The following is a 13,203-nucleotide window of genomic DNA, read 5'->3' on the forward strand; positions in this document are numbered from 1 at the left end:
CAGTGGCCTGATTTGTTCAGGGAATGAATGATGATAGTAGGTGTCCCAAGGGACTAGGTGAGGCTAAGCAGTCTAGGTGTGTTCTGTATGAATTTGTTTGGAATAAGAATTTATTCATTTTTAAACTATCATATACATGTTGTATCAATTATGGTGTATAAAACTGCATACTGTATATAAATTATGCATAACATTAATGTACAATATTAATGTGCTATGTATATTAAGGTATACAATTATAGACTGCACAATATATACATCACATAATGATGTATACATTATATGCAAATAACATTTATACAATTAATGTATACAATTAACAATTTAAGGAATATTCAAGTAAATAAGAGACTAGAGATAGGAAGTGCAGACAGACTTAGGAAGGCAAGAGGGTAAAAGGGAGTCAGGAAAGCTTTCTTAAGATAGTTAAGATTTGAGAAGGTGCATATACTGATAATAGAAAACACTGGTGATTTTATTTAAAATCTCAGAAAAGTTTATTATTTTGAAATAATAAAATTAGTATAAATATGCCTAGGATTTGCTTTAAAACATTCTGGGGGATGAGGAAGTAATGAGGGTACAGATCCAATAAGACTGGCTGAAACTGCTGAAGTGGGATGTGAGGATTCACTGACTCTTCTACTTTCCCATGTATGTTTGAAATTTCCTATAATAATAAATGCATGTGAAATATCCTCAGTATGCTTTACATTAGGAAACAGGGACAATGACAGCAGCACAGGAAAAAAAACTTAACTACCAGAAAATAAACGTCATAACTGACTTTGGGGCTCTGGAGAGACTTCATGCTGATGGTACCTATAAATAGATCCAGTCTCTCTAGCACTCTGGCAATGTTTTTCTCAATCCGAGTTCCTCATGTGAACCACAGAACACAGAAAATAATTCGCCTGACTTTTCTCAGTTCTCCCAAGGATAATATATAACTAACTAGTACATTCTAGAATTACAGATCATACTAATAAATTACCTAATTAGATGCCTCAGGGAATTAAGGCTTCTCTTGTGAAATTCCATGGCTGCTAAAAAAAAAATGAGTAACACTCGACTGGGACAAAAAAGGGTATAATACTGTGTAAAATCATGCTATTTTTTAAAAAATGAAAATGGAGACGTATGGAATCGATTAAATATGGTATAGCAATGTGATGCTCTATTAACTGTTGTTAAAAAAAAATTTGTGACCTTTTTACATTGTGGAAAAGTGTACATCAAAATCACCTCTGGAGCTTGTTAAAAAAAAAATAGAACTATTCTGCCTCTAGCCCAGAAAATCATCAGTCTCAGCCAATTGAGACGTAAAATTGGAAGGATGTGAAATTTTACAGTTCTTTCTTTATAAAGATATTCCAGCTCTTCAAGGTAAACTGCTTAACTCATTTGAGGTTCTGTGACTTAAACAGAACTATGTGTATTACAGTTATAAAGTTTTTATATCTATCCTACCCGCCCCCCCAGAGACTGAGAGAAATTAACAGTATGATACGGACAGGAGAAACTCCAACCAAAAAGAGAGGGATTCTTTTGGAAGATGGAAGTGAATCACCTGCAAAAAGAATTTGCCCAGAAAATCATTCTGCCTTATTACGCCGTCTCCAAGATGTAGCTAATGACCGAGGTTCCCACTGAGGTTAGTCTGTTGTACTGAAACTGTCTCTTCACAAACTGTTTAGCAGCATCATTTAATGCATGCTAGATGATGGGGCTCTTTTCCTTAATCCTTCCAGTATCCTTAGGATATTTTTACTCATCCCAACTGCCTTTTTTCCTACCAGTCAGTGCTTGCCATCAAGAGTACTTAGAATCCAAACTTGGATTTTTTTTTTTTCACTCTTTGGCAAAGCTATTACAAGTATTGCAGAGAACAAAGCATACTCCAATAGGTGAATAAGAGGTCTCTGTTAACATGTTCCAGCAGAGGACCTGTTTTTCAACTCATTCCTACCTGTTTTGTGGTCACCTCTGGCCCTCATGAAAAGCAAAACAAAAACTAGGTATTTTGTCCTAAAACACTTGGTAGGAGTGTGAGATTTTTGCATTCCCAAAAGGTGACAAGGTAGAGCGCCCAGATTTGGAGGTCCTAGGTTATTAGTCCAAGTCTCCCGTTCCCTTTGTATAATTCTTCCCTCTCTCCCCCTTAGGTGTGGTGCAGTGTGTGAGTGAACTTGTATAAGAAGTGGCACTTTAGGGCTGTAAAAGGCATGATTTTGTAACCTAGATTTTGCTGTATATTTGCGACGGCACTTTCTACAATGTGAACTTTGAGTACAAAACTTCTAGGTTGAACTTAATTCAGTATCTTCTTCAATGCTTTTGTACTTTTTTAAAAACTGTTAAAGCTCCAATAGCTACCTTTTGGGTGTGTGTTTTAAATTCTCCAGTGTTTTGTTAATAGGGATCGGATGGCTAAGTAAAGATTTTAAATCAAGGTGAATTAAGGGGATTATTATGAAAAATTACGACCTCTTCCTTAGGAGGTAGTTATCCAAAAGACGTGTGTCTTTATTAAGGTGATATATTTTAAATCTTTGGATATGTTCCTGACAGTTAAATAAAAAAAAAAAAGCTTGGAGAATTTAGGTTTTTATTAGTACATAGTACCATTTATACAAATTAGAAAATGTTAATTTAACAGCTATTGAATTATCTATATATACCTTTATTAATCACTATTGTTCCAGCAGTTTTAAAGTTGAATGAATAATCTTATTAGGGAGAAAATTCAATTGTAAATTGAATCAGTATAAACAAAGTTACTAGGTAACTTCATATTGCTCTGAAAGAAATATGGAACTTACACTGTTCAATTAGAATAGTGTTCTGCAAAAATATTTATAAAACCTCTCAAGATACTTACTGCTACTGTAATTTTATATGAAAATAAGTGTATTTTTCAATAAAGCATTTATAAATTAATCTGTTTAGTTATATTGAGAAAAGGGTATTTAGTTTCCTGCATAAATGACAAAGAACAATCATTTATTGGTTTATTGTCTCTACAAAACACATTAGTCATTCATCATTTAAATATCTGACTTCAATAGAAACCATTTTAACACTTTTTCTCCCTCCTGCCATAAAAATACAGTAAGTAATTTGCTTTTTAAAAAAACTATGAACGAGTGTTCTGGTTTCCTCTCACCCACCTAATATGTACCTCAGTGACAGCAGTTCGTATATTAGTAACACAGTAGGCTGAGGCCTGAGGTTCAAGTGATCTTCCACTTAAAAGTGCTCATCAGCTATGGGAACTGTTCTCCATACCTGTCCTCCACATCCTAACGTATGTACGGCTGGAACCACTGATTCAGAAATCATTAGATAGCGCTGAACTCCGTCTACTTTATTAGTTTAAATGAATGCAACTTACCTTTAGCATTATATTCAGAAAAATACTTAAGCGTCAAGGTCCCCAGTAACTTGGAGCACTGAACTAGATAACCGCCCTAAAGCACTTCTGACAGAAGTAACGCATCACGTAAAGAGGTTTCCAAAACTCGCGGCTCAAACCCAAGCACTCACGGACGACACCGACATCAGTCACCGTTCACACTGTTTTACTCTGCAGGCAGTCCTCTGCCATCGGTCAGCTGTCACCAGCCCGAGTCCAGCAGGAAAGTGCACAGTGCACCAGAGTCACCGGCTCTTAAGTTGCTACTGTTTTCTCTTCTTTACTGAAAGGTTGTACCGAGCCAGGCTTTACCCAGGACAGGCCAGCAACGTGAACACTTTTATTGTGCTGTTCTTCAGGCTTCTTCTAGGCACAATGAAAAGCAGACATTAAAAAAATAACTGATGAGGAGATGTCAGCACTATACAGATTGGTTTCCCCAAAAGTTACCTGTATGTACTGAGCAGCCGCCAATGAAGACATTTTAGAAAGCAAACGAGTTAACTACTTCCAAAATGGTCATCTACTTACTTTCTGAGTCAGCATCTTCTCTCTGGCTTCATCATGTACAGAAGGATTCCACGGAGAAAAGCTTAAGGAAGAGAAAAACATTAACAAACTGCTCACTAAATCTGCTTAATGTCCATTTTTACAATTTTAAGCCAGTTCCCCTAACAAAACTTAACAGGGAACAGTTTTTAGTCAGTCGTCAATATGTAAGTTTTAGACATTCTCTGATTTTCTCACATAACCGTCCCTCACAAAGCACTTTACATGGGTTCGCTCCCAACACCTCTGGAGTCCTGTGAGGCACAGTGAAAGTAACCGCTCTGGGTCTCCAAAGCCCATCAGGAAAAGCCACCCAGTCTAACTGCAGAACCCAAGCTCCTGACCACTACACTGCGCTGCCCCACCAGCAGCATCGATGCTGCCAAAGAGCTAAATCACCAGCTCCTTACTTCTCAATACTCCTCTGCCCCTCTTCCCCGAGATAAAGTATCACAGTGCCCAACAAACCCGTCGTTCATACTGATCGCTTGCACACTGTTCATCTCCCTCCTTCCACCAATCTGTGCGCTGATGGGGTAAGGGAGTTTAAGAGGGGCTCCAGCTAAAACTGCCAGCTGGAAAGGAGTCCTGACATTTGAACGTGTGACATTAGGAAACCAAAGTCTCTAGGCTTGCTATTGGCACAACGTGTCAGTCCACGTAAAGCAGAAGTCAAGTTATAACCGAATTAGAAAGGTTGTAAGCTAACAGATTACACACTTTCCCTTTAAATCCCCTTTCTAAGGCCACCTGGAGAATGGAAGCACAGTGCTGCAAAGTGCAGTTTCTCTGGATAATCAGCACTCACCTAATTGCATACGGGTCATCTATTTTAGGCTGGTCAAATAAACGAGCAGTGCACACCTTAACACTGTCAACTACTTTACTTTTAAACAGCTGAACATCTTTTTCGTACCTGTTGTAAAAGTTTAAATCAAAAAGTTACCAATGTGATCTACTTCACTATCTTCAAATTCTTCTTAAATAACAAAGCAAAGTAACATACAGAACTGCAGCCTCTGGGTTTAGGGGGCTTGCTGTATCAATCTTGTAGAACACCCTCCTTGCGTACATCAGGACCTGCCAAATATGGTTATGGTTCCGCCTAAAGGGAAACATGACAGGGTTACTGAGGCTTCCTCTTGCTGGCTTATGTCACCAGAGGAAACACTTATTTACTAACCTCCATTTTGCAAATGCTCTCTTTACATCCAGTTCACCTGAGGTGGGATCCACGAGCGGGTGAAAGACCGGAATATCAAACACCAAGCGCTGGATTTAAAGAGAGACACATCCATTAATGGCAGCAATAGAGCTTGTCAGACCCACACAGAGAGCTGCAAAGGGGGCTTCAGGACAAGGCCGTCACGTTGCTTAAAGTCAAAGAGCTGCCTCAAGAGGACACTTAACTATTTTCAGTGTCTTCCTGTAAAACTAAGTGTTGCAGCGAAGCGGGGGAAAGTCACTCTCCCCTGCCACGGCACAGTCACCGCTCACACAGTAAGTGCTGCACTGAGCCTCAGCGCGCGTGCCGAGCAGAGAAGCCGGTAAAGCCAAGGGCAGAGGCCAGCACAGCCAGACGCAGCAAGGCATAAAAACCCCCGTGACAGGCTGCTGAGTAGGTAAGAGATTCTGGGAAACCGAAATCATAAACGCATTAGGTCAGGAAAAGAAGCAAGAAATCTTTAAAGCCTGTTAAGCCCTCCTCGCTGACCAAGAAATGAAGCCAGGCTGTGCCCCCTACTTACAGGGCAGTCACCATCTGGGTAGTTATCAGGGATGTAAACTGTAAACTTAAACACACCATCTTGATACAGTCCGTGCCGTATGAATATTACTCCAAACCACACTGTAGGAAAAAATATACACCGTTAATGGCTATGTTTGTGTCAGAGGAACCAAATGTGCTATAAAGTAAGTGAATCCTTCTTACTTAATGCAGATCGATAAGATGGCTGCACATAGACACCTGGTAACTTCTGTTTCACAACCAAGGTACTAAAACAGAAGCAGAACAGTGAGATTTGATGGATGGAAATGGAAATGACACATATAGACCAAACCGCCCACGTTCATTTTTTGCGAGGAGTCCCTCGAGGGGCAGCTGATGCCCTAACCAGACAGACGGAGCCATCACAACCTGTCACCTGGCCCTGACTGCTGCCCATTTACTGGCTTCCGAGCATTTGCTCACAGAGAAACATGGCCAAAAGCGGGCCCCAGATTAAGAAATTAAAACCAAACGGATACACAAAGAATCAAGTTTTCCTCCCAGAAATCAGTTTCCCTAAAACACACCATCTTGGAAACCAACCTGTAGGTAATGCTGGACATTAAATTTTAGGTCAATGAGAGTATGTATCAAATTACTGCCTTCGTGACTATGGACAATAGATCTCACCCACCCACATTCAAAAGCCATTTTAAAATACAATTTTAGGTAATTAAGACATCAGAATTCGATGGAACTACCCTCACGTGGGTGTCATTTCAAGTCTGAACACCAGTCCACGTGGCAGTGTTCTGGGTGAAGGCAGGCATCCGCGTGAGGCGCTCACACTCCTGAACTTGCCCCCAACTCGGACACCTGAACTCTGTGGGCCCTGGTGTGGGAAAACGGTGGTGCGGACACGAGGGAAGATGAGCACACTGACACGCAGGCTGCACTGGCCCTTCTGGGACCTGTCACCTGACAGCCATTCTTCTCTGTCCCTTGCAACCGGGTTATGACCCTTGTTAAGGAAGGCTGTGACTGGACCTTAAAAAGAACAGTGTTCACCGAGGGCCTTAAAACACATGAACCTACCAGTCCTCAGTCTTCTGAGAAGTAGCTTATTGGACCTGCGTCAGTTGCTTTTATTTATTACCTATTTGCTACCACACTTATTTTTAAAATCATTTTAGTTATTCCATTTTTAAGTCATTAAAATTCAGCATGTCAACAGCAGCATGGTTGGCAGATGTAACTACTGCAGTGAGGTTTGCCAGAAAGGCAATTTTGTATCCCAACACAGACAGCAGATTTAATGTCACAGAGGAAGGCTGTCCAACTCTGCCTGGCCAGACACAGGCCTCCATTATAAAGCCGAAGGGACGGCTGCTACTGGTTCACACCCAGCCATTTACACTGGGGCCTCAGACCCTCCAACGTGGCAGCATTAGTGCAGTGATGGAGGGCTTGAGGGTGCTTTTAAAATAACTTCATGTACAAAGGAATTCTTAAATGATTGAAGTTAAGAATTCTCCAAACTTTGTCCTTGTAACAAATTATCAAATCAAATGCCATCTGCACTTACTCACTATTTGAGCCCCTTTGGTGGCCAGGAGCTGGGTCATCACTAGGAGACTCTGCAGAAGTGCCCATCTCCTCACACTCTATTGATATGTGCAACTTTACTCTAATTTTTGACTTCTGTGACTAGTCAGGTTCTTCTTGACATGAAGCCCAAATCTTTATAACTTCCCTAGAATTGCCCGTCTGCCTCTGGGGGCCACACAGGAAAAGTCAAATTCCTTTTCTAATGACAGACCTTCAAACATATGAAGACAGCTTTAACAAGTACTTTCTAGGCTTTCTCTTCTCCAAGTCCATGGTCCCCATTCCTTCAGCTGTTGACTCCAAAAGTCTGGCTTCCTGACCTTTGCCTACAGGGACCGTCTCCTCCAGGGACCATCTCCTCAGTCTGTCAGGATGCCTCTGGTTGGGTCTGACCCAAGGAGGAACAATGATCACCCTCCCACTGTCCGCCCTCTACAACCACCTCTTCGGGAGGCGAACCCTCACCTCATATAAAGGGAGACCAAAACTAAGTTTCTGACCTACTGTGGATGCTTAGTAAATCTTAGTTTCTTTCTCCTCTTGCTCTCCAAAACAGACATGGAAAATTAAAGCACACATTGCCTTTAAATCTTATTTACCCAAGCTCTGAGTAAGAACCATCACTTGTAGAAGAGGGCGTTTATGTAACACCACTGAGGCCTTGGTTAAGAAAGGTGATACTACCAGCAACCGCTTCCATCGTCCTGTGCACACGAAGGCCAACGCCGGAGGGGGACGGGTTTGCGCTTTACGGGTAAATGGCTGCTGTGTACTACTGAGTCCATCAGAATAAATTTAATTCTTTACCTTTCAAGGGTCATTCAAAATGGAACCAAATAGTTTAGAACTCACAATTCTGCAAGAAGAGAGTATTCCAGGTAGAAAGGTCCGTAGGAAGCGTGAGTGCCATTTGTTGACTGTGTCGCTGGGGCAGGAGATGTAGGCTTAGTTATGGGCAAAGCATTTTTGGGAATGGAAGGCAGCTGTTTCTTTGGAGCAGTGCGTGGAGGACTGGTTTTCACGTCCCCTGTTAAAGTCTTCTCTTCACCATCAGATCGCTATTCAAGGTGGAAGTGGTGAGAACATTTGTTAGGATGATTCTTAAATCACAAGACTACATGTGATGTGCTCTTGGTCCTTGACTGAAAAGCGGGAATTACTCTTTCTAAGGACATTCTAGCACCATGAGCAAGATGGCCTGACAGTGCTTGAAGCAGGCAGGCCACTCTAAAGAGCGGGACAAAGCTGCTCCAAGACTAAACCGTTAGAAGATTCATCCATGCCCATTCATTCATCCATGACAATAAAGCCGATATTTACAGGATTTACATGAAACAGAAAGGAATGGTTTCTCCTGGCGGTCCCAGAAAGAGGGCAAGCGGTAACTGAGCAATTAGACAACTGTGCAAGACTAGAAAAAACCCCTGGCACTTACAGGTCAGGTGCTAAGTAGCTCAAAATAGGGTAGATGACCGAACTCAGTCACTACCTGATGTCATCACTTTGGTCAGAAACTAAGAATGAAGCTATTCTCTCACTTGCATGGGTCTGATTTTGATCTTGTCCCTAATGGATATGTTTCCACATGTGGACTATCACCAGAAAACTGTCATCCTTCATCAAAGACAAAGGTCTAAATGAGTCAGAGACTAAATTACCATCTCATGGCACTTTCTTGGCTCAGGTACAAAGGCCGTTTAATTAGCTGTATAAGGGGAGCGTATAACTCAGTGGTCGAGCACTTGCTTAGCATGCACAAGGCCCTGGGTTCAATTCCCAGCACCTCCATTAAATACACAAAAACCTAATTGCCTTCCCCCCAAAATTAAAAAAATTGAAAAAATAGCTGTATTAAACATGTACATAGTACTGTATACAGAAAAAAGTTGATTAATAGTGGTGTTCTCTTATAGGCAGAATTACAGGTTATATTCATTTTCTTTTTGTATTTTAAGTTTTCCTATAATGTATTATTTTTCTAAATAAAACAGGTATTTTATTTAGAAAAATTTAACCAGCTCTCTCAAGTCTGACCTGACCGTTTTGGACTGGCCTTTCCCAAGACTTTTCTAACCATGGAATCTTACAGTTTGTAGAAAAACTACTACAATAATGTGTCACAAATTTCATCATGTGTAAATATAACCTAAGTCAAAACAGAAACGTGATTAGCAGAATGATTTCTACTTGAGATGCGATTTCAGCCTCAGAAACTGACTTTAGTCAACAAAATAATTATTTCTCAAAAGTAAAACCTAAACTAGAAAAACAAGGCAATTTGTTAAGGCTATAGGCAACCCTGGTATGAATTCTTTTGGCTTCTATTCTGACACAAATGGGTTTCCCCACTGAACTTATCAACTATACCTACTTTGCGCACAGAGCTTGTAGACATGCTCCAGAAAGGGTTCATAACGTGTCCTCCAAACAAAGAAATTCTGTGGTCTGTGTCATCAACCTCTTTCGTCCACAGAATTCACTTTACCTTAAAATGAGATGGGAAAACAGAGAAACATACCAACACCAATGGTTACGACATCTGAAATAGTTAAGAACTAAACGTGAACCTCTAAATAGAAATACAGTATAACGTTATATAATATATGGTTATAAAAACCTAGAGGAAAAAAATCTTCAGAAACAGTTTCCTTCTATACTCCCTCCCTCTTCTGATTCCAGTTTCTTTCCCATCTTTAAATGCCGACAGGAATCTGTGTACTGAGTCCTTGGCCAGGATTCAGAATATTCAGTGACACAGTTCAGCTCTGGTGCCAGAAGTGCAGAAGATATGGACTATAACTGTTGCTATTAGCATAATATCTAGGCATCTGGCTGCTGGGAAAGCTGGGTTCAGAATGCACTGTGCCCTCATGCACAAAGGGTCTCTCACTGTTCCCAGGGATATGGGAATTAAAGATCCAAGGGGCTAATTTAAGAGTGTCTTACATGAGTTGTCTCAAGTACAGAATGATTCTCTCCAGCAAAACTGGTAGCCGAAGATACAGCAGATGAGAAAGGGCTAATGGGTCCTGTTGGGACCATCCACAAGAAACAACCTTTTTCAGCTGCTTCAAGTGTGGAAACAGCAGGATTAGGCCTTTAAGGAATTGCCAAGCAATATGTACGAATGCAACAGAGGAGTGCAAACAGACATTTCACAAACACAGATCTTCCACCAAAGTTTCATGAAGTGGATAAGAAAGCGTGTCTCAAAGGTCCCAAAATCAGTGGGTCACTTACTAAAAATACAAAGGACAAGGCAAAGGACAAGCAGCTAGCGGAGCTTTAAGAACAGCAGCTTGTCTGCTCTGTTGACTTCCCCCAGGCTCGGTCATGTTTAAAGCCGAGCTCCTCTAAATTCCTACGTGCACCAATCAAAAGGCTGAAGGTGAAGGGTGAAAACTTAAGCAACATTTTACAAAATTCTTAAGAAGCAAATCATTAGAGAAGCATGTACCAAATGTCCCTAATCAGCAACAATTTGCCAACGAGCCTCTGACATCCACAGGTGGATCCCATACCCTGCCAGCACCCATTACTGCTGCTCTGCTTTCCAAGATACAATGCCACCCAATAATTAAAGGGATGAGGATTCTGGTTCTTCCACTTACCTGATGACTTACATCTGATAAGTAGCAACTTATTCCTGAGAGCTCTTTACAAATCTGCCTTTAAAGGTGACTATGATACAGGTAAAAATGGTTGGGACATCAAAAATGTAAGCGAGGGGTGGGATATGCTCCTGTTTGGTGCAAATGAAACACTGGTTTTCAGATCCAGAGTAATGTGCAGCACTCGACTATCATCTAGGACAGAACTGATTTAACAGAGGACCCTATCCCCTCGGGATACAGTGCTCACCACAGTGTAAATTTACTGGGGTGGATCAGTAAGGTGCCTTCCTAGTCTAACACATAATGATTCTATGACTTTGTCTTTAAGAATCAAATAAAATCCCCAGTTTCCCCTGTCTTTAAGAAGGCGGTATTATCTACCGCTGCCTGTTTCCAGCAACATAATCCCCTGGAGAAATTGTAGCACACTTTTCAGAAGTAACTACACCATATAACAGATGTCTACTCTACCCAGGCAGAGTATAACATTTTCCAACAGGAGTGACATGGATGTTAGAAGACACGAGACACGTCCTAGTCATTCCGAAACAATTTTAGAATTTCTGCTGGTTTAGCCATACAAATAAGACATGATTGCCTTTCTTTATACCACACAGCTGAGAAGTCAGTATCCTGGCCCCGCACGAACGAGTCGCACCTGTCGTAAGCCAAAACTTGAAAGACGGGCGGTTCTTTCCTTCTATGTACCATAGTCCTCAAACAGGCATATCACCCTGAACAGCCTTAAATTCTATGTTAAGAGGAGACCAAGCTGGGCCCAAGGAGAAAGATGAAAACAGCCTCGGCCCCGGCTCTCTGGGGACACTCGAGACGGGCACCCTCGCCCGGGGGCGGAAACCCATCTCTGCGCACGCAGAGAATCTAGACAAACCTGTCTCGAGATGAGTACAAGGCAGAGGCCAAGTCCCGGCCTCGCAGCTAGCTCGACGCCGGCCCTGGGCCCGAGAGACCGTCCAGTGGGGGCTGAGGGCCTCGGACACCCGCCTCAACCTGGGAGCGGGGACGGAGTCGGGCGTGAGGACCGGGCCGGGGAGGGCGGGCCCGCCTCCCCTCCTCAGGCCGGCCCAGCCCGGCTCCCGGACAGCCTCCCGGCGCCAGGCCCTGGACCTCCCGGCGGCCGGCACAGCAGGTGCCTGCAAACGCGGACAGGTGCCCGGCTCCACCCCCATGTCCCAGCGAGGCCGCCGTCACTGCGGAGTCGAGAGCCCCCGGTAAGGCAGACAAATGCCGGGCCCGACGACGCCGGGGACCCGGTTTGAGGACTCCAAGGCCCTCAAGTACCTACCACCGGCCTGGCAGTGCACCTCACCTTGGTGTTTTCAATGCAGTGTTCCTAGCTGCCGAGCGCAGTCGCGGCCCCACAAGCATCTCTGGCCGCAGCGCCAACCCGGCCCCTGCCTACTCCCCGCCCCGCCCGGCCAGCTCTCAGCCTCGGCTCCGCCCCCCCCGGCCCCCGCCCCTGGGCCCTGCCGCTTCCGTCCAACTTCGCCGCGCCGAGTGGCTCCCATACCTGTCCGTCAAGAACGTTCTTCCGGGGGCGGTTGGAACGGCAGCACTAGGCTCTGCCAATCAAATCGGCTTTGGTTGGGTGGGGCAGCACTTGACCCTCCCCTTACGTAACAGCGCCGGGGCGAACTGTCAGTCACAGAGGTCTCGGCCCCGGGGGAGGGATGGGGCGGAAACAAGCACCTGGACATAAGTGGGCAGGGCTTCCGTCAGTCACCATGGAGACCCGCCCACAGATTTGTGCGTGACCGCCGCTGCCATTCAGAAAGGCTGTGACTGCGGCTTTTCCTAGCCTGGGTCAGGGCGGGGCCTGGCGCAGGACTGGAGTCCCGAGAGAGGAGCCTGACGGTAAGCCGCCGCCGCCGCCTCACCGCCCCGGTCCCCGCCCGCGCTCGTTCCTCCGTCCCTGGCGGCTCCAGGAGGCCTGAGACTGCCACGTCGGGCGCAGCCGGGTCCTGCCGGCCCGCAATGGGAGGAGCTGGGGCCGCTGTCAGGTTGGGAGAACCTGGAAGAACACTTGATGTAACATTGAGAAACGCCTGTTTCCTGTGTCAAAGAATGGAGGAGCGAATGGATACAGAGAATAGGCGCTCTCCTAAGTCATTCCTTGTCCCAGCTCTCATCCCTACAAGTTATCCTTTGGCCCGCTGCCAGAAGGGCTTTTTTTAAAGTGTACTTATCAGACCAGACATATACAATCCGAATCCGGGGGCGGTGAGTACCAGAAATTTATATTTGTCACAAGTTCCTCCGGTGATTCTGGTACTCATTGAAGTTTG

At 43.9% G+C, this 13,203-nt stretch overlaps 2 protein-coding genes across 4 annotated transcripts in view; one reads left to right on the plus strand and one right to left on the minus strand.

Moving 5' to 3' along the window:
* RBL2 (RB transcriptional corepressor like 2) overlaps nt 1-2,940 on the plus strand; it is a 42,251-nt gene extending 39,311 nt beyond the window's left edge. Inside the window, exon 22 of the mRNA XM_032486323.1 lies at nt 1,483-2,940. Within this exon, the coding sequence (XP_032342214.1) occupies nt 1,483-1,653 (171 nt within the window). The 3' untranslated portion in view covers nt 1,654-2,940. The remainder of the gene's footprint in view (nt 1-1,482) is intronic.
* AKTIP (AKT interacting protein) lies at nt 2,595-12,358 on the minus strand. 3 transcript variants are annotated; one of them, XM_032486325.1, is made up of 10 exons: nt 12,228-12,358; nt 9,655-9,768; nt 8,136-8,341; nt 5,898-5,962; nt 5,713-5,813; nt 5,148-5,236; nt 4,971-5,069; nt 4,773-4,880; nt 3,947-4,007; nt 2,595-3,778 (listed from the first exon to the last, which is right to left on the minus strand). In XM_032486325.1, exons 2-10 carry the CDS (start codon nt 9,694-9,696, stop codon nt 3,671-3,673), a joined length of 879 nt encoding a protein of 292 aa, XP_032342216.1. In that variant the 5' UTR covers nt 9,697-9,768; nt 12,228-12,358; the 3' UTR covers nt 2,595-3,670. The 3 variants fall into 3 exon arrangements, with proteins under 3 accessions (XP_032342216.1, XP_032342215.1, XP_006186039.1); XM_032486324.1 differs by having other exon boundaries at nt 2,998-3,781; XM_006185977.3 differs by lacking the exon at nt 12,228-12,358 and adding an exon at nt 11,790-12,119 and having other exon boundaries at nt 2,999-3,781.
* Nucleotides 12,359-13,203: the final 845 nt, after the last annotated feature.

This window comes from Camelus ferus, chromosome 9 (genome assembly GCF_009834535.1).
Source record: "Camelus ferus isolate YT-003-E chromosome 9, BCGSAC_Cfer_1.0, whole genome shotgun sequence".
Lineage (NCBI taxonomy): Eukaryota > Metazoa > Chordata > Mammalia > Artiodactyla > Camelidae > Camelus > Camelus ferus.

Excerpts from the sequence above, each read along its gene's own strand:
- AKTIP (XM_032486324.1), bottom strand. The coding sequence starts at position 9,696 with ATGAACCCTTTCTGGAGCATGTCTACAAGCTCTGTGCGCAAA. Across the intron at positions 8,342-9,654 it reads CTACAAGCTCTGTGCGCAAA|CGATCTGATGGTGAAGAGAA; the intron begins GTAGGTATAGTT and ends CACCTTGAATAG. Across the intron at positions 4,008-4,772 it reads GATGACCCGTATGCAATTAG|CTTTTCTCCGTGGAATCCTT; the intron begins GTGAGTGCTGAT and ends CTCTTCCTTAAG.